General features: G+C 44.8%; 1 protein-coding gene across 1 annotated transcript; it reads left to right on the top strand.

The window, feature by feature from the left end:
* The first annotated feature begins 1,835 nt into the window (after positions 1-1,835).
* LOC133155310 (uncharacterized) lies at positions 1,836-20,956 on the top strand. The gene is made up of 4 exons (XM_061280522.1): positions 1,836-1,975; positions 10,255-10,348; positions 11,712-11,813; positions 20,720-20,956. The coding sequence occupies exons 1-4, from the start codon at positions 1,836-1,838 to the stop codon at positions 20,954-20,956; spliced, it is 573 nt and encodes a 190-aa protein (XP_061136506.1).
* The last annotated feature ends 1,646 nt before the right edge of the window (positions 20,957-22,602 follow it).

The following is a 22,602-nucleotide window of genomic DNA, read 5'->3' as shown; positions in this document are numbered from 1 at the left end:
ATTTCCAGAGCTACCGACATAAACACGATGGTGTTGTTTCGTGTCATGTCCTTGAAAAACACGGCGGTAGGAAAACAATGACCTGACTCGGTCCAGTCACGCCAGCTCACGTCCGCCTCATTGAACGTGAAGCCAAGGTGTGTGGCCGTTGGGCCTCTCTTGTTGAGGAAAAAAAAAATGAAGCTCTTCATCAAGAGCCCGCAGCCATATTTGTGTGAGGATTTGTGATGTCGGATGCGGTTCATGTACGCAGGATGAGGTGTTCAATTTTTGATGGCACCTGTGAAGCGCAATGGCGGCCGCCACTGCGCTCCTTCTATTCCAGGTCCAAAATTCTCCGTGCCAGCTGCCGGCGGGCTCGGCTCCATTCCGATCCAGTCGCTGCGTGCGCATGTGCGCGTTGCTTACACAACAGACTATTGTGTCTGGCATTTGCATCAGCCCACTGGCTGGCGCAGAGCGTGGCGCCGTGAGACAACAGTAGCGGCTTCGGCTCAGCTGTTGCCATGCTGCAGCTAGATCACATGCTTCAAAGCTGATCACATTTGGGGGGGAAATAGCAGCACAAAAACAACAAGTGTGAGGTTATGAGGAAGACTTTTTGATTTGAGTTTAAGTTTACGGTCAAGTCACATCAAGTGGTTTGCCGTAAAATGGGCCAAGCCTTGCCATACAAATCAAATATTAAAAATTATGCAGAGTAAAATTGCTTATGATGCCAGGCCATATAATTGACTTTTGGGTACTTTCAAATTTTGATTCCCAGACACACACATTTCCCTCAGTCCCCTGTAGTGAACATATATTGAATCTTTAATCAGTGTTTTTTGCAGAATTTTGGGGGTTTGTTTATGTTTCGTTGTTGTTTCATAGCTCCCCAGAACACCCCGGGGAAATATCCTATCTCCGCTAGCCTGACTTTTTCTTCCTGACTGTACACACACACAGGGGGACAAAAAAGGTCTGCAATCAGGTGTCTGTGAAGATCAAAATAGGCTCAAAATGGTGAGCTCCGTGGCGGCCATTGTTGTGTCCAAGGACTCGTTATCACGGTATCATGCGCTCATATTTGAGGTAGTCCTTTGAGGATGCGCCATTATGGGCGGTGAATCAAAGCGGCGGATGAACGAGGCCTTGTATTGTCACTGCGGGGACGGATAGCCACGTAATAATGGAGTCATCACGAGGGCAGCTCTCCCTTTCGGAGTGGTGACGGTGAGAATTTGCTGCCCTCAGCCTTTGATTGGTCCCTGGCGAGCCCGCTCACACAGACAGCTTGGACACATCGTTGCAGAGCATCGCGAATCCTCGCCGATAAGCCAAGGAAACAGATGGCCGTGACCATTTCGCTCACGGCTGTAAATTGTCATTTTTATCTGCAACACATTGCGGTTCAAGAGTTCCTGTCACGTCATCTCGGGGGTTTTCCAAGCTTGGTGTGAGGCAGATCTGCTAGCGTCCAGATAAACGCAAACAACTTTTTGGTCAAATATTTTTAGCTTTGTCCTATTGTTAGCATTAGCATTGTCTTATTCTTAACATGAGCATTCATCCTATTGTTAGCATTGTCTTATCGTTACGTTATGCAAGGACGACGTGCAAAAATTGACAAATATTCTCAAACATCCCTTGATCTTAAACTCCCAATCATTTTCCTTCGACAGCAGGTGGCGAATTAGCCGCTTACATCGTCAATTTGTCGACACCGGGTATAGTTTGCCAAATTAATCTTTGAACCCTTTTCAAGTGTATCCGACAAATCCTGCCACATGTCGCTCGGCAACAATTGACAGCTGACACTGTGATTTTTCTTTCCCGCCCACGTAGAGAAACCGATGGCGCGGGGCCCCCCAGGCGGCGTTATCGGGATCCTCGGAGGCATCGTGGCCATCGGCCTCATCATCGGCGTGGCCGTCACCGTGGTCATGGTCCACCGCCGCCAGCAGAAGACCCGCACGGAGACAGATAATGACCTGTGAGTAGCGAGTGCCTTTTGCCAAAAGAGTGTTGTCGAGCAGGTGAGGTCGGCGGGAGATTAGATGTGAACTCATGTCGTCTCTCCAGAGAGACGAAGGCTTTGAAAGGCACCAAAACACCATTCGCTCTGAGTTAATAGTGCAAAAAGGCAACTGCCTGCCTCCCTCCCATTCATTCCGAGAAGCCCGCTGTTAGTCAGGCTGACGGCGGACAAAATGGACGGGCGTTTTTTTTTTGCAGGATGTAAATGAACGAGACAGCTTGTTTTTGAGGCGAGCGAGAAATCGTCCAATTTAATTGAATAATGAATTGAAATGTCGTTTTTACAAATTATGTTTCTTTGTTTTTTTGTGTATTGGATGTCAGTAAGGTGTAGCAACAGATAGATAAATTAAATGCTCATCCGCCATATAATATATTCACCTGGTACCGCATCAGGACGGCTTTGTGTTCAACAAAACATTTGTGAGTACATTGAGATGTATCATTTGAGCCAGCCAAGCAGCAGTTGGCTGATGCATGCATAAGACTTCATTCATGTGAAAACAACAATCAAGGGCACCCGGTTGAGACATGGGGAGAAAAGAAAAGAAAGTGCAGCAAAGAATTGGAGATGAGGCGCTCACGCCTGGAAAAAGATCAATATCCATCTGGACTTGATTTTCCTGATTTGTATTTTTTTATTATTATTTATTCTAAAATTGGAAATTATCAGCACGCTTATATTGTCATTTAGCCATGATTATGCTAACAGAAATGAGCATAGTGGCGCTAATGTTTCAATCAACAGTCAATCGATATTTAAATAGAAAAATATGCTTCGGTATTCCACCGAAAGGGGCATCCTCCTCTTTTTTTCTTTTGTTCTGGCACAACGTGCAACTCTGAATTTTGACCTACTTGTACAATTTAAAAATGTACAAACGGCCATTTGAAAATGTGTGAGTCAAAAAATAATACAAGCTGTTTTATTTGATCAAAGTGGCCTTAAAATCTTAAATGCGACCCTGCGTTAGAAATGCCGCCTTGACAAAGATGTATCTAATGTTGTGGAAAATTGTTTCCCAATGCAAACAGGTCTTTAAAAAGCCAACAAGTGAATCAATTTGCTATTTATCAGTAGTGTCGCGCTGTGAGACTTTTAAGACAGCCAGCTTGCTTTTAAAATTGATCAGCTAATCTGCCTCTTTACAAAGCCAGCTCCATAAACGTGGCCAGCTGCCGCACAGCCCAAGCCACCGAGTTGAAATCATTTGAAATGTCTTTGCAAAAGTGGAAGGAACAAAGAAAGCCATCTGTTGGTTGCAGGAAGAATCGCAAAAAGCCACGCTGCACATAAACGTGAGTGCCGGCGTGGCGTCCCGCTGATTCCCCCTGTCGCAGGCACCTGGTTTAGGCAGAGTGCTCGGTTGCCGAGGTTACCGCCACACTCTCGGGAAGAAAAGATGCGAAGAGCAATCGTGGAGGAAAGTGTCACGCTTGGGCGTAGGGGTCAGCCTCTCCGGGAATATTAACAAAACGAGTCACGAAACAGAAGGCTTATTAAGATAGTGGGAGAAGGAAACGAAAATGTAGTCCAGGTTGAAAATAAAAGAATCACCGAAGAGTTCAAATCTGCCGGGGATTACTCAACCTGCCGTGAGAAACGACCCAATTTTACTTAACTCATTCACTGCCCGTTGAACTTGTCAGCCATTTTGATAACCACCATTTATTCTTCATCTTCTACTCAAACTGTTTTTCATTGCAGCGCGTCCACAAAATTGAATTTGGCAGCCGTGCTGGGCGAATCGCCGAAAACGTACTTGACAAATATACAGTAGGTGACGGTGAACGGTTGGATTCCAATTAACGGATAAAATCGTCCGCGACAGTGAATGAGTTTGTGAGATTTTCTTGAGTGTCAAATATGTTTCTTGGCTCTCAACCGCGCTAGCCTCTTAACACTCCCCCCCCCTAACACACACCATTGCTTTTGGTCTCCCACCCCCCACCCTCTGCTAATCTGTCTTTCTTTCTCACTCTGACATGGAAGTAACAGCTGTCTGTCTGCCTGTCTGTCTGTCTCCCTCCCGCTCTCGCCTTCCTTCAGCATCGCCGTCGCGGCCGTAACTGACAGTTGCGTGACACAGGCTGCGGAGAAGCCAGAGTCGGCCACAAGGAAAGTAGAGGCACCCGACCCCAGTCTGTCCCCCGCCGAGCCCTGCCCCCCCGGATCCTCTATTCTCTTGCCCGCCTCCAACGGCGGCCTGCAAGTGACGTACTTGAGCACGCCGCTGTGAGGGGGATAAAAATAATTGGGTCACCTAGTCTTAAAAAAAAAAAAAAAAAAAAAGCAGCGCACGTTGGATATCAAACTTTGTTCAAATGAATCTGTCTCGTTTGATAAACTTCGATAAATCAGACTCCATTAAAAGCCTTAAGAGGGACTATCAAGTTTTTATCTGATTGGGCCAGCTCAGTGGCAAACATATCAAATCAAATTGCTAATCAGAAGCAAATCATCCGTGATCTGATAGAGGATTTGGCTGCTGTTATCATCTTCTTCTTTTCCGATAAAGTCATTTAAGAGTAGTGCAACCTCCTCTCCTTTTGTCTGCCGGTCTGAAAGCCCTTCCCGGTCACCTCCGTGCATGATTGTCGTCGCCCGCGCATGACGAGCGTTGTGTCCGTGCCGTGTAACTTGTGCATGCGCTGTCGTTAAAAATGTGACTTAGAGCTTCAAGTGTCCGCTTTGTTCAGTGTCTTAAGATGAAAATGTGTTTGGAGCTTTCATCCAGCGAATGAACGATGTTCTTTGGTTTTATCGGTGCGTACGGCGGGGACTTGATCTGGGGGATTTATGGCACCGTTATCATCTTGCAATTATAAAGCCCGTCAATACTGCAATATGGCGGCACGCAACTGTGTCAAGAACTTTATCTGGAGCGCTACAGGATCAATTTTCATTTCATAACATGACAACATTTTTGAAAATGATCAAGAATATATGATACTTCCCAGAGGTGCTGATTAGCAAATGTATTCAAGGGGGAGTTTGCAGTGTTAAAGCTGCTAGCAAGATTTAAAAGTGAGCCTCACTTCACACATATCGAGCCTGACAGGGAAGCTGCGACTCTCGCTAAGGAGCACGGGTGCGATTCACAAAAACTCATAACAGCAGACGTGATAAAAAGTCACGCAGGCCGTATGTCCTATTTCAACGTAAATAGTAGCGCTAGCAATACTAAGCTAGCCTTAGCACTGAAGACAAGCTGACGTTAGCCGTGACGGCTACATTGGAAGCGTGAATTATTTGTCAAATAAATTTGTTTTCTGATCTAATTAGAAGTAATTAGAAAAAAAGTCAGAACGAAAATAAAAAGTAACTTTAAGAAATTCAAAAAAGGACACAACTAGCATAACCATGCCAGGATTCCACATAGACTCAACAATGCTACGAAATGAAGACAATAGTCTACAATTTTATGAAAGAAAGATCAGAGTTTTGGTTGTAAATAAAGGGCAGTGCACGGATTGTGTTTAGACCATCGCTAATTTTCCAAACATCGGGATACAGAACGGAACGCTAACCGCTCAACGTCGACACAAACATTACTGATTGTTTTTGCCCCTGCCAAGCGGCACACTGCGGGACTCGCCCGTCGGTCAAGGCTAATAAATCACACGGCCGTTTAGCGGCCCCAGCGTCTAATGATTATCAAAACAGACGGGCGTTTGTCAAAAGCGATAGTCTGGCAAGAACGTGTTCATCGCTCTTGCTCACCCCCGCCGTGATTTATGACCCCCCGCCTGAAAATGCGGCCGCAATCGTAAGTGCGGTGAAGCGGCGGCGGCGCACCCCCTCGCCAAATGAATTTGTTCACTGGCGTTCCTGACATTGACACAGTTGCAAACATTCACCGGGATAAATCACTTTGGCACCGACCGCCGTCTCTTCTGATGCGGGAAACCCGTTGACGCTGGACGTCGTCAACGCCTTGCTACAATTGGGACTGAAAAGACATTTGACTTGAGCGGGAATGTTGAATATATCGTTTAAAATTTTGTGGAATAAGCAAAAGTTCTTCTGTGGAGATGTTCACACCTGGTGTAGAATTTTGCACGTGGTCTGATCGTTATCCACCGTCCCGTAGGACTTTAGTACGCCGCAAATGTTTATCATTGCCGTTATTAATAATTACCATAAATATAACATTGAAAAAATAACCTTATGTATTTCTAACTTTGCAACCCATAGAAAAGTTTTTGGGTCATTCAGCAGAGCAAAAACATGCGACAGAAGCTTTCCGCTAACAACCCAAGCTAAACTCTTCAAACTATTCAAATGTAAACCAGAGGAACAAAAAGCTTCCGCGAGTACCTTAAAATAAGTCCTGATATCGGTTCGATATCGATACCTAGTCTCGGTACTCTCTTAACCCTACTTCACTCAAAGCAAGTCATCAGAATCTTTTTAATCGAGTTCTAATCAAACTTCTAATCAGTTGCATGATTTCGACACGGTGTCTGAGAGCGCCGGTTTAAATCTGCCAATCTGTTGCCAAATGTACATTCACGCCACGGTTTCCCCGTCGTAGCGGCTTTATCGAACACAGCTGGAGTTTTCCGCTTGTGTCGCTACAGATGCTAACTTGCTAACGCCAGGTGTGAATGACCGATGCAAAGTGTGCGTCGTTGATCTCCGCTAGCTGGAAAATGTCCACCGAAGCGTCACTGTTGTTGTTTATTGCTCCTAAACTGCTTCTGGAATGTGAAATTCTGTACAATGCGGTGTTTATCGTCTTGTCGTCGCGGTGGATGTCTCATCCCTCAATGCCTGAGGTCTGGATGTAAAATTGTAAAAGTGAAGTGTTCCGCGCTACCACCAGAATTATTTTTTGATAAACTTGTCCAAGAACAAAAGACATTTGTTGCATTCTTGTGTTTTCAATTTTTTTTTCCCCCTCATCGCCATCCGCGAGACAAAACGAAAAAGTAATTGCCTCCCGAAGATCACATCGCTTTCATTCCCTGAGCGCAATTAAAAGTATCATTAGCATTTAAATTGCCAAATAAGATTGTGATCAGCGCAAATCAATGAGAGCGACGAGGGTCAAGTCCAGCGTTCCGCCGAGTTGTTTCAGACTAGTCGAACAGCGGCATTGTGATCCCAACAGGCTTCGTCCTGATTGGCTAAAAATTGCTCCTGCGGGTTTGGAAGTGACGGTCAAGAGTGGCGGTCGCCTCTTTGTGAGTGTGTCGTAGGTCCTGACCCATAAATCTCCCGCCCAGATTACTCCTCTCACTTTGGGGATTAGCAATGTTTTCCCGCTCGCTATCCCCCTTAAATCTCCCTTTAAGCTGCCCTGAGCTTTTGGTGTCCGGCTGAGCGTGCTGGGCGAAACATCCTCAAGGTGGACGCCTGAGTGCAAACCTGGTAGCTTCACCCCCCCCTGCTCAACACATCCTTGCATCCTTGCGGGCGTGCGGCACTTGTCAGCTTCCATTAGCGTCAGTCGCCCCGAATGGCCGCCACCTTCATTACTGCATCGTGCCACAGCTGAGGTACGAAAGTTGGCCAGTGACAACGACGCCACACGCGGCACGCACGCCGGTTAGCTCGATTAGCTTTGTGACTGCAAAGACGACACATGTCCCGAATATCTAAATTCACATTTATATATTTATTTATTTATTAGCATTGCGATGGGATTTTGTCTTTAAGGAAGACGTTTTCAAAATGGAGTCTGGGAACCCACGAGTATGCAAAATACAGTCATGTCATTTAGGGAGTTTTATGGAAACTTGAACTAATTATTCCCCAGCTCAATTTTGCGACAGCAGAGCCCAAAAGGGAAGACTCGGCACATATTGCCGCAGCTGTCTCACAAGTCAAGTTTTGAGCCGGAATAATGAGGAGTGAGGTGGTCGACCCCCAAGATGTCCAAATGACCCTTGCAAAATACGAGGAGCTTCTAATGGACCATTTCCTCCCTTGATATCAAAAGGACCCAGTCTCTGTTACAGCTTTGCGTCTCAGAGGGCAGAGAATTGTTGATTTGGTCCCCGCGGCCATTCATTGTCAGTGTCGTTTTTTGAAAACCCAAATGCCATCTTGTACCGTAAAAGGGTTCCCAACTTCCCGGGATGGGACGTCCTTTAGGCAGCCTGTGAGGCAAGCATTCCCCGGAGTGATGCCGACAGCTGTCGTTTTGAAGCCTTGAGAGGCGTACAAATTGAAACTGATGACTTTTTAATCCGACAGCATCGGTTATTATATTCTCCCGTGAGCTTTTTTTTTTTTCCAAACTTGCGCAAGTTTTGCCCAAACAAATTTGCGTCGTCGACTCGTGCAAACAGCGACGTCGCGGACGTTAGCGGACGCCAGCTGTTCAACCGGGAGAGCGCAAATATTTGGCATACGTATTAACCTCTGTCTGAACCGCATCACCATTTTGAATATTAATAACTGTTTTGAACAAATTCCCAACTCCACAGAGTTTAGAGTCTTTAGAAAAATCTATTTACCCCCCCCCCCCCCTCACTCCGTCGCCTCTTTCCTTTCATTCTCTCATTTTGACATGTGATGGTCGAGGAGGAAAAGAAGATGCGACGGGAAGGAAAGAGTGGGTCTTTGCGTGCGTGCGCGCGCCCCGTGAAACGTGACCCCCCCACCCCCTCACCCCGAGCCGCCTCTGCCAATTGAATGTCATCATGAGAAGGGCCCTGCAGGTTTGGAGGAAAGATCTCACCGCAAAACGTGCGCATATTCGGGCCATTCATCCCAACATGGAGCCGGATGTTACAAAGTGTCAAACGTTAGCTGATGTTATTGAAAAGGAGCGACATGTAGGTCGGCAGCTCCTCTCGTTGCGCTTCGATGTCACGCTGCGTTGGCGGTGGCTGGAAATGAGATTTTTTTTTTTTTCCTTCCAAGGCAGCTGTCAAAGCTTTTGTGTTCATGACTGCATCAAGTGAGCGAGATCACAATGTCGTCTAATGAGCCCGCCGTCTCACCTCTGCGAGCTGATGCACGTCCTTGCGCGTTTGTTTTTTTTTCTGTAAAAATAATCCCAACATTCTTCCATCCTGCATATTCTATTCCCCACGTGTTGCTATGTTTCTTCTCACTCCTTTGCGACATTGAAAGAAGAAATTCCAAAATGTGTCAGAAGCAAAATTTATGTGCGGTGTTCTGTGTCGAGTTGTGCTATCCTGAAATATACCGCACACTCCGATAAAAACGATTTTCTTATTTTCATGTCAGTTAAAAAAAAACATGTTTCCATTTCTCCTCGTTTTATGAAGCGAAGAGAAACACGACTTTGGTGACAACGTCGTTTCAGACGCGAGCGCTCAAGTTGCTTAAGTGAGCATCGCTGTCTCGTCTCGCTCCCGTGTCAGGGCTTTTTGGCAGAGCGGAAATAATGAGCGTGAAAAAAAGAGTTAAGGGGTGCGCTCATGCACAAATTTTCTACGCATTAAAACGCCGGCTTGGCCTTGCCGAGAAAGGTCGTGTTATTCAATAAGGACGTGAACCAGCGCGAATGGGAGGTGGCGGATGGCGCAGATAAGGCCCGTCGTCTTCGTTATCCGCGACGGCTGGTGATGTCGTGTCAGGATGTGAGACGTGACTTGTGACACGGCGCGAAGGTTTTTGCACTGTGACAACCGGATGGCGGTGAACTGATTATTTCGGTATACGTTAAACACTTGGGAACTTTATATCATGACACGTTTACAGTGCTCGGTTCACCGTAATGCTCAGTCACATTTTCACTAATTAATTGTCATCCATCCAGTCGATCAAAATTTCAAAGCGGTGTGTGGTTGCTGCTTTTGAAGACGTTGCCGCTATCATCAGGGTTAAAAGTTCCTGTTCCGTTCTCGGAGGCGGCCTTGAGGTCGATGATGTCACGTCAAGCGAGCATGACAGGCCGGTCGGCCAGACTGACCTGGAGCACCTGACTCACAATTCTCCTTGCCCCCCTCATATACCCGACCCCTCTAACCCCCCCTCCATCCCACCCCCCTCACCTCAGTGTCCAATTACAGCCTACTCTCGTTAGCACAGTGTCTGTCTGCAGCCTTTGAAAGGGCAGGCCGCACGGCCGCCGCCGTCACGCAACCGCCAAGTCCCGATCTATCAAAAGCCAAGAGTGCAAAAAAAGGCAAGTGCAGGCAGGCCTTCTCGTTAGAGAGCGTTGTGGAAGGTGACGGAGATGTGACGGGGCGGCCGGCGCTGACGTTGCCCGAGTGTCACGTTGTTTTTGCGCTCTGTCTCCCTCTCAACAGGACCGACCTCCCGCCGGCCCACAAGCCCGCCCCGCCGCCGCCCAAGAAGAAGAACAACGACATGAAGGGACACTTGACATCCGATGACATCCAGGTAGGACGGCAAAAACAAACGTCTGCGATTGCTAGCATTAGCCATTAGCTCATTTAAGCGCTAGCGGTGTACACATTAGCAGGACCGCATAAACCGTAGCAAATTTGGAAAGGCCTCGTGTAGAAGAAGAGGAATGTTGAGGCCATTCAATTCATCTTGTGGAGGACGCCGCCTACAAATGTGGACACACCGTTCGCTGACCTCTGCCAGCTAGAACATATTGCAAAACCCACACCAAGTGGTGAAGGACAGATACAGCCGCCGCTGCATTTTCAATTACTTTATTGAATAGCATAATAATCACGTTCATACACTGGCTTGAGCATCCTACAAGTGAGGCTAACGGTTAGCCGTCCCTGTCGCTAACCAGAGCCTTCCATCCATCCATTCAAATGGACACTTAGGTATAACTTCATGTTCCTTGGTGGACCAAGCACATGATAGTCAAAATGTTTCTATTCTCCATGTGCTTGCATACTTTTGGACCCGGCAGCCAAAAACGGCCATATTCGGTTCACAGAGGATTCTAAATTGTCCAGAAGTGTGAACATGAGTGTGACCGGTTGTTTGTCCATAAGTGCCCTGCAATTGGCTGCGATCAGTCAAGAGCGGAGCCGGTTGCATCTCACCTAAAGTCACTTGAGAAAGGCTTCAGCGCACCCTAATGAGACTATGCGCGAAGGCAACGGATGGACGCATGCTAATAAGCGGGGCTCATTCTGCGTGTTGAATTTCTCGCTCTGCGAGCCCGACGCTTCTTTCAGCATCGGCATCTCGCTATTTCCACAGTTTGCATCATGTGGCACGCGCGAGCCGTTAATTGGATGCAAAATGCCAAGTTCAGCCGAGCGGCGAAAGTTGAAACCGCTGTCAAGCAAGCAATCCCTTCTGGAAGTTTAGACGAAAAGAAAAACACATATGAGCGTGAAAGAATCCACTTTGAAAGGACATAATTTGACATAATTTAGGACAATGATTTTTTCGTGGTTTATTACACAGTGAATGAAATTATTCAATATCTTCATAAAAAAATTGTGTGCATGTATATATGAGCCAATGTGATAAAAAAAATTATAAAAAATTATAAATTAAAAAAACATTGTGCATGTACATGATCCAATGTGATTAAAAATATTAGATTATTATTAATTACATTAATTAATATTAAAAATGACATTTTTTATTTTTTTCTAATTAACACATCGATTTTTTTTGTGGTTTATTACACAATAAATTAAATTATTCAATATTTTCATAAAAAAATGGTGTCCATTCAAACATGTACATGATCCAATGTGATTAAAAAATAGAATTCATTGTTGTGACATCATCATATGATGATGTGCTTTGTATTCTTCCACAGGTGGTCCATCTGGACAAAGACGAGGAGATGCAGAAGCTTCCTCTCCAGCCGCCTTATTACGACATGGCGCCCTCCGAGTCGACCCCCTTCACCGATAAGCCGGTGAGTACCCGTACGCGGCGAGGGCGCGTCCTCGCCTGCCGCCTTCGGCCGCTCGTAATTGCCTGTGAGAAACCGAGCGGGCTGGAGAATTGATTTTGATCGGAGGCGTGTCGGCGTGCGATGACCTCCGCCCCCGGCGGTGAAAGACAAAGGGTGAGCTGGACGAAGCGTTTTGACTCACGCTTTACATCGGTACCGCCTGTCAGGGGGTCCGTAGAACTTGAAAATGTTGGATTTTCACAAATCAAGGATTTATATAATTCAAAGTTCTGTTTCCGATGCCAGTGTAGGTTTTAGATTTGATGCAAGCGGCATTCCAAAAGGTCTTAAAAAGCCTTAATATAATTTTTCTAGGAGCCCCTTTGAGAACCCCCGCAGAGCTTCCTATGCTAACCTAGCCGCCGCGCATCTGACCCTTTGCACGCCGCCTCACCTCCACTCTGCCTTTCCACTAATCCTCCGTAATGACTTGCCGTTTGTGTGGCTGGCACGTGAAGATAAGTGTAGCATCATGGCGCCGAGTGTTGACCATGAAACGGCTGCCTTGTTGCATCAGGCGCTCCCCACCCCTGGGAACGCTCCAGTCCCCCCTCGCAGCTTTAGTTTGCTTTGGCTGCAGTCCCCGGTTTCAGTTACACAAAGTCTTTTGGGGCATTCAAACAATGAGCCTGAATTGTGTGCGTGTGTGGAGTGCGTCTCGCTGAGTTTTATGCAAATATTTGCAGGAACTATCCAACTATAGCCGAGTTCAAAGGCGCACAACGCTGATCCGCTGCCGAGGGCATTCAGCACGCAAGGGTCGGGATGTGAACAGCGTGCTAACCTACTAGCGCTTACCTTTGTTCACTGGTTCTTTTATTTTAGCTTGTTAATTTTGTTTAACGCGCAGGCTGGCTAGCTAGTTAACGCTTGCCTTTGTTTACTGGTTCTTTTTTTTTAGCTTGTTAATTTTGTTTAACGCGCGGGTTGGCTAGCTAGCTAGCTGGCTACAGTGGCCAAATATAGTCAACACACTCCTGTAGCTATTATTTACTCTCTATCCCCGTCTAACTTAGCTTTATCTTTTGCTAGCTTCATCTATGTCGCATTTTGCGTCTGCCTAGCTGCCAAGTCATAGGGGCGCTGAATATTTAAATTAACAAAGAGCAGACAAGAAGAAGCTTGGTGTGATCATGAAGATTGACTCTGTTCCAGCGACAAACATAAGAAATATGCAGCGATGAAAAGATGCTAACCGAGCTCACTCGCACGCACACATTAAATACATATTCATCACAAGCTGATGGAAGTTACCTGCCTCCGCAGCTGTTGCTCCGGAACAACTTATTTTTTTCTTTATTTTGCACTAATATACTGTACATTATTTGTGACATATTAGCACCTCACAAACAAAGTAAAATAAGTTAAGTTATGAAGTCGGGAGAGAACATTTCCTCAATCGCAGCCTTGACGGCAGATGGTGTTGATGTGGATGCCAAAGACGATACAAGGAGAGAAAGAAATAAGTTAACCTCAACGACGCAACCCCAGAGTGACACTCAGTTCGGGCAGACCTCCTCCAAGGCCAAATAGGCTCCATCTTGACGCCCACCTGCAGCAGATGTCTGAATTCATTTCTGCGTTTGCCCTAGGAAATTTTTTTCTCAACACAGATAAACAAAATGAGCCATTGAAAAAGTTCCCGGGTCACTAAAATGAACTATGACCCATTTATTTATTCAACATTTTTTTTTAGCAAGTGTCCTACGGAGCTGGAAGCATACCACCTCATCCTCGAGCCATATGGCTCTTCGATAAACAGCGCAGTCCACTTGTGTGTAGAATTAAACAAGAACTATCTTTTCAGAAACTACCTTGACCAAGAGCCCGCCGGTTACTACCAAGCAGCAGCAATAGTTCATATCTTGCTTTTTACAGTGATATGTTTACAATATTTATCATTTCGTATGTGCCTGTGGCAAAAAAAACAAAAAACAAGGTGAAGCGTGGAGAGTCTTCGATTGCTGTTAAGGATTGCTGACAGTTTCTCAAACATCTACATTCTCTGCTTTATTTCTTACCCATTTATGTTATTATTATGAAGCTGCAGGAGAAAATTTAATCGTGTTTTGGGTTCAGTATAAAATGATACATTTCAGTATAATGTTGGTATGTTTGTGGGTCGCCGACTAATTTGTTATCCAATTGGTGTCGAGTGGGCTAAACAGTCTCTCAAGCTTCTGGGCATTTGTTGTTTTTTTTTTTTTTGCAGTCAAGGCTTGCATTGGTGGAAACGTTTTCCCAATAGCGAGCATCTTTCACATTTTTTCACTTTGCTACTTTGAATAGACAACAGGGGAAAGTGCCAAGTCAAAGCTCTCGGTGCTCTCAGGCATCATCTAAAATGGAAAAGCGAGCTCCGCTGTTGATGCATTTCTCAGATGTCAGCATAGTTTATTTTTTTAACTGCTGCTTCGGCATTTTTTATTTTTTATTTTTTTAAAGGCTCGTCTGAACTTGGAGGGTTTCATTCAGTGACTAAATACTCCCTTTTTCCCTCGGAGGGCTTCACTTATGGTACACGAGTTATTGACTGTATTAAATTAAGGCCTCAGAGGAGGTAAAAAAAAGAACCTGACCATTCTTGCCTCATGTAAGATTCCATTTTGGGAAATTGTGATTTTGCCTAACGCGACTTGGGAGCAACACGGCGAGCTCCAGCTGTTGCTAATGACGATTCACCGGGGGCAAAACACTATCCGCCAATTCCCAAAGCGAAGCGGCTGTAATTTTCCCCCTGATTGCACCCTGCTCGTGACAAATATTCGAGATATTTAAATAGGCAGCCGGCGAGGAACGACAACGCGGAGGAGGAGAGAGTTGAATTATTAACATCCCTTTCTGTAAAAGCCCCCATCTTATTTTGTAATCCCGCCATGGATGCGGATGGAGAGCAAGCGAGTTGGCATTGCATCACCTCGCCCGCCATTAAAAGACTGGATGCAAAATTCATATCTGGCTTTAATTTTATTGATCGCTTTCATAATTTATTGCATTCCTCCAACGCACTGAGGAGGCGGAGGTTGTTTTTTTTAATCAATTGTCAGAGGTTTTCCTTTTTTTCTTTTTGCACTCTGATTGCAGTTTGACAGCAAATGGAACCTGCATTTGCATTTTATTAAAACTTGTTCAGCTTTCATTGAACTTTTTTAATATGTTGACATTTCCGGCTGCACTTTGTGCAGTAACAATTATCACGGATGGATGGATGGATGGATGGATGGATGGATGGATGGATGGATGGATGGATGGATGGATGGATGGATGGATGGATGGATGGATGGATGGATTTGTCACTTTTGCAACCCTTATTACCTCACGAGTGGCCTATTTAGGAAAAAAAAATACATGATCCATGTTACATTTCTTTTCTATTTCAATTTTTAAGGATCATTGACAGGCCAGGCCGCCTTCAAGTGTCCACTCGAGCGACGGACGCTAATACTGCGGACTGTGGAGGGGGGAAAAAAAAGTCTTTCTAGAGTCAATGCTGAAGGCTTTTATTGTCCATTGATTAGCTCGCCAAAGTCATTTACGCAGTCATCCACTCGGACCAATTGCTCACCGGGTCAATTGGTGGCTCAATCACACGAACGTTAACATTCTCGTCTCAGCATCTCTGAGGACAATGAAATCAACACTTTATCGCTGCCTAAATGGGAAGCGATTTGAGGCTGTTTTCCGAAAGAAAAAAGGAAGGGCATCTTGTTATCTGCATGCAAAGAATCTGAGGTTAACTAAAAACAGCATTTTTTTTTTTGTCCACTGTTCAGGTTTATGACGATGGAAAAAAACAGTGATTCAAGCTTGCTGAAATTGTTAACATCTATCTAATATCTGCTTGTTTGTTTTTGTTTTCCATTACTTCAATTTAGCAATCCGGGCCTACATTAGTGTTTCATAAAAAGCTCGTGCCTCAATCAAGATGCATTAGTTGAGCAGCCGTCCTTGATCCCAATTGCTACTCTCCTATTAGCCTATTTGTCGTTGACATTTAAAGCAAGTAGAAAAATACAAATAGGCAGAAAAGAGCTAAGGAGCGCCATAATGGAGGTCAAGTTTTTAAAAATACCAGTGTCTACAAACAACCTCAGCATTTTTCCATCTCATCTGTCATTTGTGTTGATTTCAGCATCGGTGGTCGTGCGCCGGCCGCCGCTCTCGGTGACCCCCCCCCCCCCCCCTGCGTCCACTCCTCACTCGCCTCTCGCCCTCTCTTGTCTCCAGAACTCAGGCCACAAAGACTGCGAGGTCCAGTACGCGGAGCTGGATACTGCAGCCTTGGCCTCCTCCCCCAGTCGGCGAAGCTCGGCTCACTCTGGCCCCGGGGACCTTGTCGAGTACGCAACCATCCAGCCTAGCTCACACTAGCGCATGCCATTATAGGCCTTTCCCCTCAGACTTTGGCCTCCAGGTACACAGACCGATGCACTCCTCTTTCTCATCCACCGACTACCCTTTTGAATAATACACCCCCCCCCCACCTACTTTGCCTCCAACCCCGCTATCCAGCTCCTCCTGTGGTCTTGGCCGACGATTCTTTCATGGCCTCTGCAGAGAAATGCTATTTCAGCGCTCGTGGCTCAGACGCATACTTTAGCGGCGTACAAAACGAGCCCGTTAAACTAGGCGAGAGCTCGTAAGATGTTGGTTTTGCTCGCAGGAGGTCACGCCGAAAGTATGCTGTACTTGCATAAAATCTCAAATCATAAAAAGTTTCTTTTTTAGCTTTTTTATTCTTTGTTAATCACCGGTCCGATATGGTTTCTGAGCAAAAAGCGGAGAAAACAAGCTTTTTTTTGTGAAAGGATACACGTCAAGCAGAGCATATCTTTAACACTTTTTTTTTTGTGAACAGATAACAATAGAAATTGCCTTTTAGTCTTCGGACATTGTTTTCAACACGTCTTATTTCAAAAGACTTTGCCGCTAAGCACACGTTAGCGTGCATCGTGTCTATGCGGCACTCGACAACATCCCGCCGGTGAGGAACAAAGCCGTCGATCAATTGAAGTCACTTTGGATTACGGCTACGCAGCCGAGCGGTCTTTGTTGCCAGAGCGGTCTCCATGGCAACCCCTTGCCATTTAGGTGCCGATGGGTCGAGCCAGAGTCAAGGGGCTCATTGAAACAGTGCGCCGGCGGCGGCTGTTCTGTTTACTCTTAAGTGGCATGTTTACTCGGGTATTCATGCTAGATGGATATTGATTTTATGATGTTTATTTTATTACAGCTGTACTGTCATGCTGCTCCCACTTGGAAGCTATGCAACTAGACACGACAACACCAAACCGATGGTTAAATCGATACTTATCAGACTAAATTAAGTGTTGGAATGATTTACTCAAATCGTATTAGTTTGTGCAAGTGGAAGAACATTGTGACAGGACCATCAGCCAACTCCATTTTGGTGGACGGAGGCAGGGATGCATTTGTTCCAATATTCAAATTAAGGTCAGATTAAGGTCAAAATTCCAATTTCTGAAACATTCAGAATACAGAATACGATTTAAAGCCGATAAATCGTCAAAACGATGGACGGGCTAATAGAAAATAAATCGACTGCAGTATGGTAGATATCGGCTGTTCCGTCAGCAGCTCAGGTAGTTGCGCCTGCAACATCAAAGTCCTCCCGGGAATGGCCCGTCGAAATTCCCTCCCCCCCCCCCTACCAACCCCCACCCCGCGTTGCGCCGCTCGATAAATCCGCCGTCCAGCGCTTGATTGAACCTCTCGTTCATCCCGCCCGACATCTCACCGATTCTAGTAAATGCTTTTAAGTTCATCCATTTTGGGAGTCTACAATAATCTATAAAATGAATCAGTCGCCTTTTAATCGCAGCCTGTGTGTTTTCTTTTTTTTCCCGAGTGTCGCTTTGACAGAGTTATTACATTATCAGATATTTGGGGGCCCCTCGACTTTAAACTACTACAAAATGACTTCAAGGTGAGCCAGATTTCATTTAGATTAGTACCCTGGTTCAAATGTATGCGCTTGATAAAGTTCCCCTCGTCCCCCCCGGTCCTCCTGTTTGCTCAAAGTTCCAAAGAACTTTAATTGGAGTAGGGGAAGAGAGGAAGGAACTGATAGTTGAGCTCAAAAAGGCGACGTAGTGAGAATGGACTCGGCAAATATTACGATAGTTTGGTCAAGTGTTGAAGAGACGGCATTTGACCTTTATCCACACTAAACAATGCCAGGAATTTAAAAACTGAAAAATCGATTGGGGCTCCGGACTCTGGTTGCGCAATCCCGGGTCCATACAATGTTTGATCCAGATGTCTGTAAACTTGACTATGACCCAAAAAAAAAAAGATCGAATGTGCAAGGCATCAAAAGTGACAGCCTAATGTTGTCGTTCAACGTGTCGCAACGTTAAAGGGTAGTCAAGGCCGGGTCGGGTTTCTGTCCACTTTTCTCTGGAAAATCGATGGCAATCAAACTCTGGCCTCCATGTTTGCCAATGTAAGTTCTTGCCTCTCAGTCCATCATTTTACTGCCAGAGAAGTAATAACCTTTGACAGCCGAGCGAGTTGCGTTGAGTTGTGTTGCTCCAGCTGCCCGCGGGAGGTGAATACACTGTAAAACGTGACATTTGCCAGAAAGATTTGAGCCACCGTTTGACCTGATCAATTCCTCCGGAGCCAATCTGGAAATATGTTTTCATCCCTGCTACACAACCAACTTTTTGTGATTTTTGGATTCCGCAACCATTTCGGGTTGACTAGCATGTGAAATCAATACAACTGTCGGTTTGGTACGGTGATGTAATCCATCAGGCGTTTTTGGAAGAATGGTGGTTGGTGATTGGTCCAAGTGGTTACTGAGTGTTTGCTGATGAGTTGGAAAAAGTAGCAGAAGAATTGAAAAGTTTGAGTGACGGGTCCTGAAAATCTAGATTAGTTGTGTATTTGTGCTTTGACGCTTTCACCTGATTGATCTGCCTAACATGAACGCTCCTTCTGTTTTGCCCTTCAAAATTAATTCTTTGCTAAGCTTTTGTGCATTTTTTTTTTTTTAATCCTCAAATGCAAACAGTTGTTGTGAGATTCATTTGAAGTCTGTTTGTGGTTTTGTCGCCAAAACCTTTTCAGAGCGGGGATCGTCGTTTTCGTAGATGTAGAGATGTGTGACGAATATTCGTAAGTTTTCTTTTTCCACTCTTATTGTTTCTTTTTTTTGATGCATGGTTGTTTGTGTAATTTGACCACTTTTTTTCCCCTCAGTGCCCCGCCCCCTCACTAGTGTTGTTTGAAATATTCTAGAAAATATATTTTATTTTTTATTTATTCATGAGACAAGTTTTTTTTGTTTTAATATTCTAGAAAATTTACTTTGCCAAAATATTTAACTAAACAAACATGTCGCATTCATGAGACAATGTTTTTTTTTTTCCAAGTTTTCATTACACGTTTTGCCAATTGGCATCAAAAATATTACATGCATGCAATTTTAAATTCAATTAATTCCAAAGGTCAAACAAACACAAAACACGTTCCCGTCAGAACAAATGTCGCTCGTCTCCTCTGATTAATGAGCTGCGGCGACTCCGAATCTCCCAAATCGGACTCACACAAATTCCTTTCTAATGGAAAACGAGTGTTTCCATGCTGTGTGTGTTTGATTTGCCAGCCACACAAATGTAAAAACGGCGGGGGACCATCGTCGCGTTTCTGAAATCATTCCAGAATTTTTTCCAAGTGCCGCCAGCGACCGCAAACTTGATTTGTTTAGTCAACTTTGTTCATTTTACTTGTTCATTTTTATGCCCTTCATTACCCATTAATGGCCCCCTTGGTAGGCCCGCCCACTTCCTCCGTGTCCGACCAATCAGCTCCTTCCCTTCCAGACTCTTTCCCACCTGTCTCATTTCTTCAGTCTTATTTCTTTTCTTGTTGTGTCTAATGTTTTGCTTATCATTTGTAATTAATTAAAAGAGACGGGGGTGGGGGGTGTATTTGCTCATATGAGGGACACTTATTAGATTTATAGCATTGTTTTTGTTCACTTGAAACTTCCCATCATGAATTCAGTTTTTCCCCTTCTCACTACAGACCACGGAATGCCAAAAACATGATTGTAAACAAATGGGCCACCAAAATAATCGCCACATTGTGGCTTTTATTTGCGTAAGTGAGCACTGTAACATGATGAATTGAAGAATCTTTTTCCGATTATTATTTTTTTTCCCTGTCATTGCTGGAGCGCATTTGTGTAACTTCCTGTGTTTTTATTTCAGCCGCGCAATACAGGCAGGACAAAGTCTCATTTACAGTAGAACTGTCCCATGACTTTTGAGTAGACTTGTTTTCACATTACATTGCTGTTTTCCATCCGGTATGACCTCGGGCTTGCTGCTTCATAATAACTGATCCCCGTGCTGAGCAAGAATCAAGTCTTGCTCCGGTGTGGAATTGCAACCGCATTCCTCTGGTGCCAAACAAAAATGGAGGACTAATAAATCTTCCGGGCAGGTGAACGGAGATGCGCCCAGAGACGGAAAAAAATGTTATTTTAACAGTCGAGAGTGTGTGTATGTGTGTGTGAGACACTGACAAATACACTGCTCACAAAAATGTTCGCCATATTCTGCTTTGGGGTGAAAGTTCAGGATGACCCAGTGTCCATCCTGAAATTTCGGAGCGGCCCAAACTTTTAGCGAGTTTGGGAGTTTTCGTGTAGTTTATTTCTGTGCTTTTGAGTTTTGTTTCTTTACTTTAGTCTTGATGAGTTATCGAAACGGCTTTGTTGGCTTTTAGTGGTTGCATCACCTCCGGGATGGCTTTCCATCTCGTTTGCCGAGTTGTCGTGGGAACATGCCCCGCCCCCTCCCGCCTGACAACCCCTCTTCTCCTCCCCTCGACAGGACTCCGGGAACCATCCGGCAGAGCCGTTGAACCCGACCGAATACATGAGCCACCAGCGTGACATGGACCTGCAGCCCGAGTGTCAGCCGGCCGCCCCCCCAACCCACCCGCCCATCAGCTTCCTGCCGCAGCACGCCTACGCCCAGCCGCCCTCCAACGAGCCCATGTACTCCAACACCGGTTTCTCGGCCACCGGCGCCCCACGAGCACAATTCCCTAAGGAGCAATCCGTGTGAACCCCCCCAAACAGCAAAACCACCTTATACCCCCACCCGCCCCCACCGGTTTCCAGCTTTGCGTCGTTTTCTACTGTGTTAAAAAAAAAGGGAAAAAAAAGTATTTTTTCTTGGCACTTGGCTAGCTTGTTGTCACTTTTTCCCTCACCGCCGTTACTTACTCCCCCCTTTGTCTGCCAATCAAATTTCTTGCTTGCTCTCCCCTCTAATACACTGCAAAAATGGGTCTGAAAAAAAAGAGGCAAACAGACATTAAATAAAGAATATATTAGTATGTTAATGAAAGTTATTTGCCAGTGCATTAGGAACATTGATTCTGTCAAAAGGAAAAATGCAAAGTCTCTTAGAAAAAATGCCATCAATGTCTTAGTAGCTCTGCACTAATAAATAAAATATCTTAGTTTGAGCTCAACTTTTTGCAGTGTATAGTGAGCATAAGTTTTCCTTGGTGAAAAGTTCCGCGAAAACCTTACGACCGCCGCAGGACCGTTACGTGATGGTGAACCTTCTCGTCGTTTTGACCTTTTGGCTTGTTAAGGGTGAACGTTAGCACGTATAGTTATGAGGAAACACACAGAATCAAATTAAAAAATAAAACAAGGGCTTGCGATACGAGAGTATGCTTTCGTATTTCTCTAGTTCCATCCGCGCAAGGCATTCTTTGTTTTTTGTAAATACATATTTGCTAGTCGTAGTTGCCAAAGACATATACAGTAACTCCATTTTTTTTTCAACGCGAGATATACAATCACTGATTGGCTACATGTGCTATTTTCACAGCTCATGAGGGTCGTTTTATTTGTTTCGATGATAAAAAGGCTTCACAAGTCACCAATCGATGCATTCTTGTTTTAAGCTAGCAGGGAAGAACAACATCCAGGTGTTCCGTGCGTTCTTGTTTTGGTCGTACTTTTAATTAGGATAGGACGACGGCTACGACATTTCACAAGGACGGACAACACTGCCGGTTGAGGAACAGCTAATGACTTTGAAATTGTTTTGCTAGTTAGGAACATAATTAGCATTAGCTTTGGGAGTATAATTGGGCTAAAACGTCATTATCGCTGTCTTTGAAATTCAACAACAATTTGAAAGGCAAATTAGCGACATGTACCAGTCAAGTCTGTGACTATTTTTACTTTTATTTCCTGACAAAACCTGCGACTGTACAAAAGCACTTAGCGTCACTTGTTTTGACGCTACATTGGAAACCATACATAAGCTAATAAATACATCACAAACAAAACACATGAACTCTCGACATGGCAAATTTTCATCGTTTTTTTTTGCTTTTATTTACAGTTTTTTTGCTCGCTCCTTTTTTTTGCCATATCGGATGTATACGAAAAATATATATATTTGTGTTTGTGCTGATGTGATAAAAAAAAAAAGGTGTTGAAAGTGAATTTTCTTTAAGTGGGTGTTCCTAAAAGAGCGAGTATGAATTCCTACTGAGGAGCTTGTTAGCGTACCACCGAAACACATTGCTGTCTTCTATTTGTGACACAATTATTATAGCATTGATGATGATTATGTATGTATATGTAAGTATAAGGGTTAAGTCTGCTTCAAGTGGCATTTATTTGTTTGTCATTGTGTCAAAACTTTAGTTTTCTTGTCACGTTCAGTGCTCAAAACCTTTTGAC

Source organism: Syngnathus typhle, linkage group LG6, assembly GCF_033458585.1.
Source record: "Syngnathus typhle isolate RoL2023-S1 ecotype Sweden linkage group LG6, RoL_Styp_1.0, whole genome shotgun sequence".
Lineage (NCBI taxonomy): Eukaryota > Metazoa > Chordata > Actinopteri > Syngnathiformes > Syngnathidae > Syngnathus > Syngnathus typhle.
Note: the sequence above shows the minus strand (reverse complement) of the source record. Positions and strands in the feature narration are given on the sequence as shown.

Coding starts and splice junctions, on each gene's coding strand:
- LOC133155310 (XM_061280522.1), top strand. CDS start 1,836: ATGGCGCGGGGCCCCCCAGGCGGCGTTATCGGGATCCTCGGAGGCATC. Junction 1,976..10,254: donor ACGGAGACAGATAATGACCT/GTGAGTAGCGAG, acceptor CCCTCTCAACAG/GACCGACCTCCCGCCGGCCC. Junction 11,814..20,719: donor CCCCCTTCACCGATAAGCCG/GTGAGTACCCGT, acceptor TCCCCTCGACAG/GACTCCGGGAACCATCCGGC.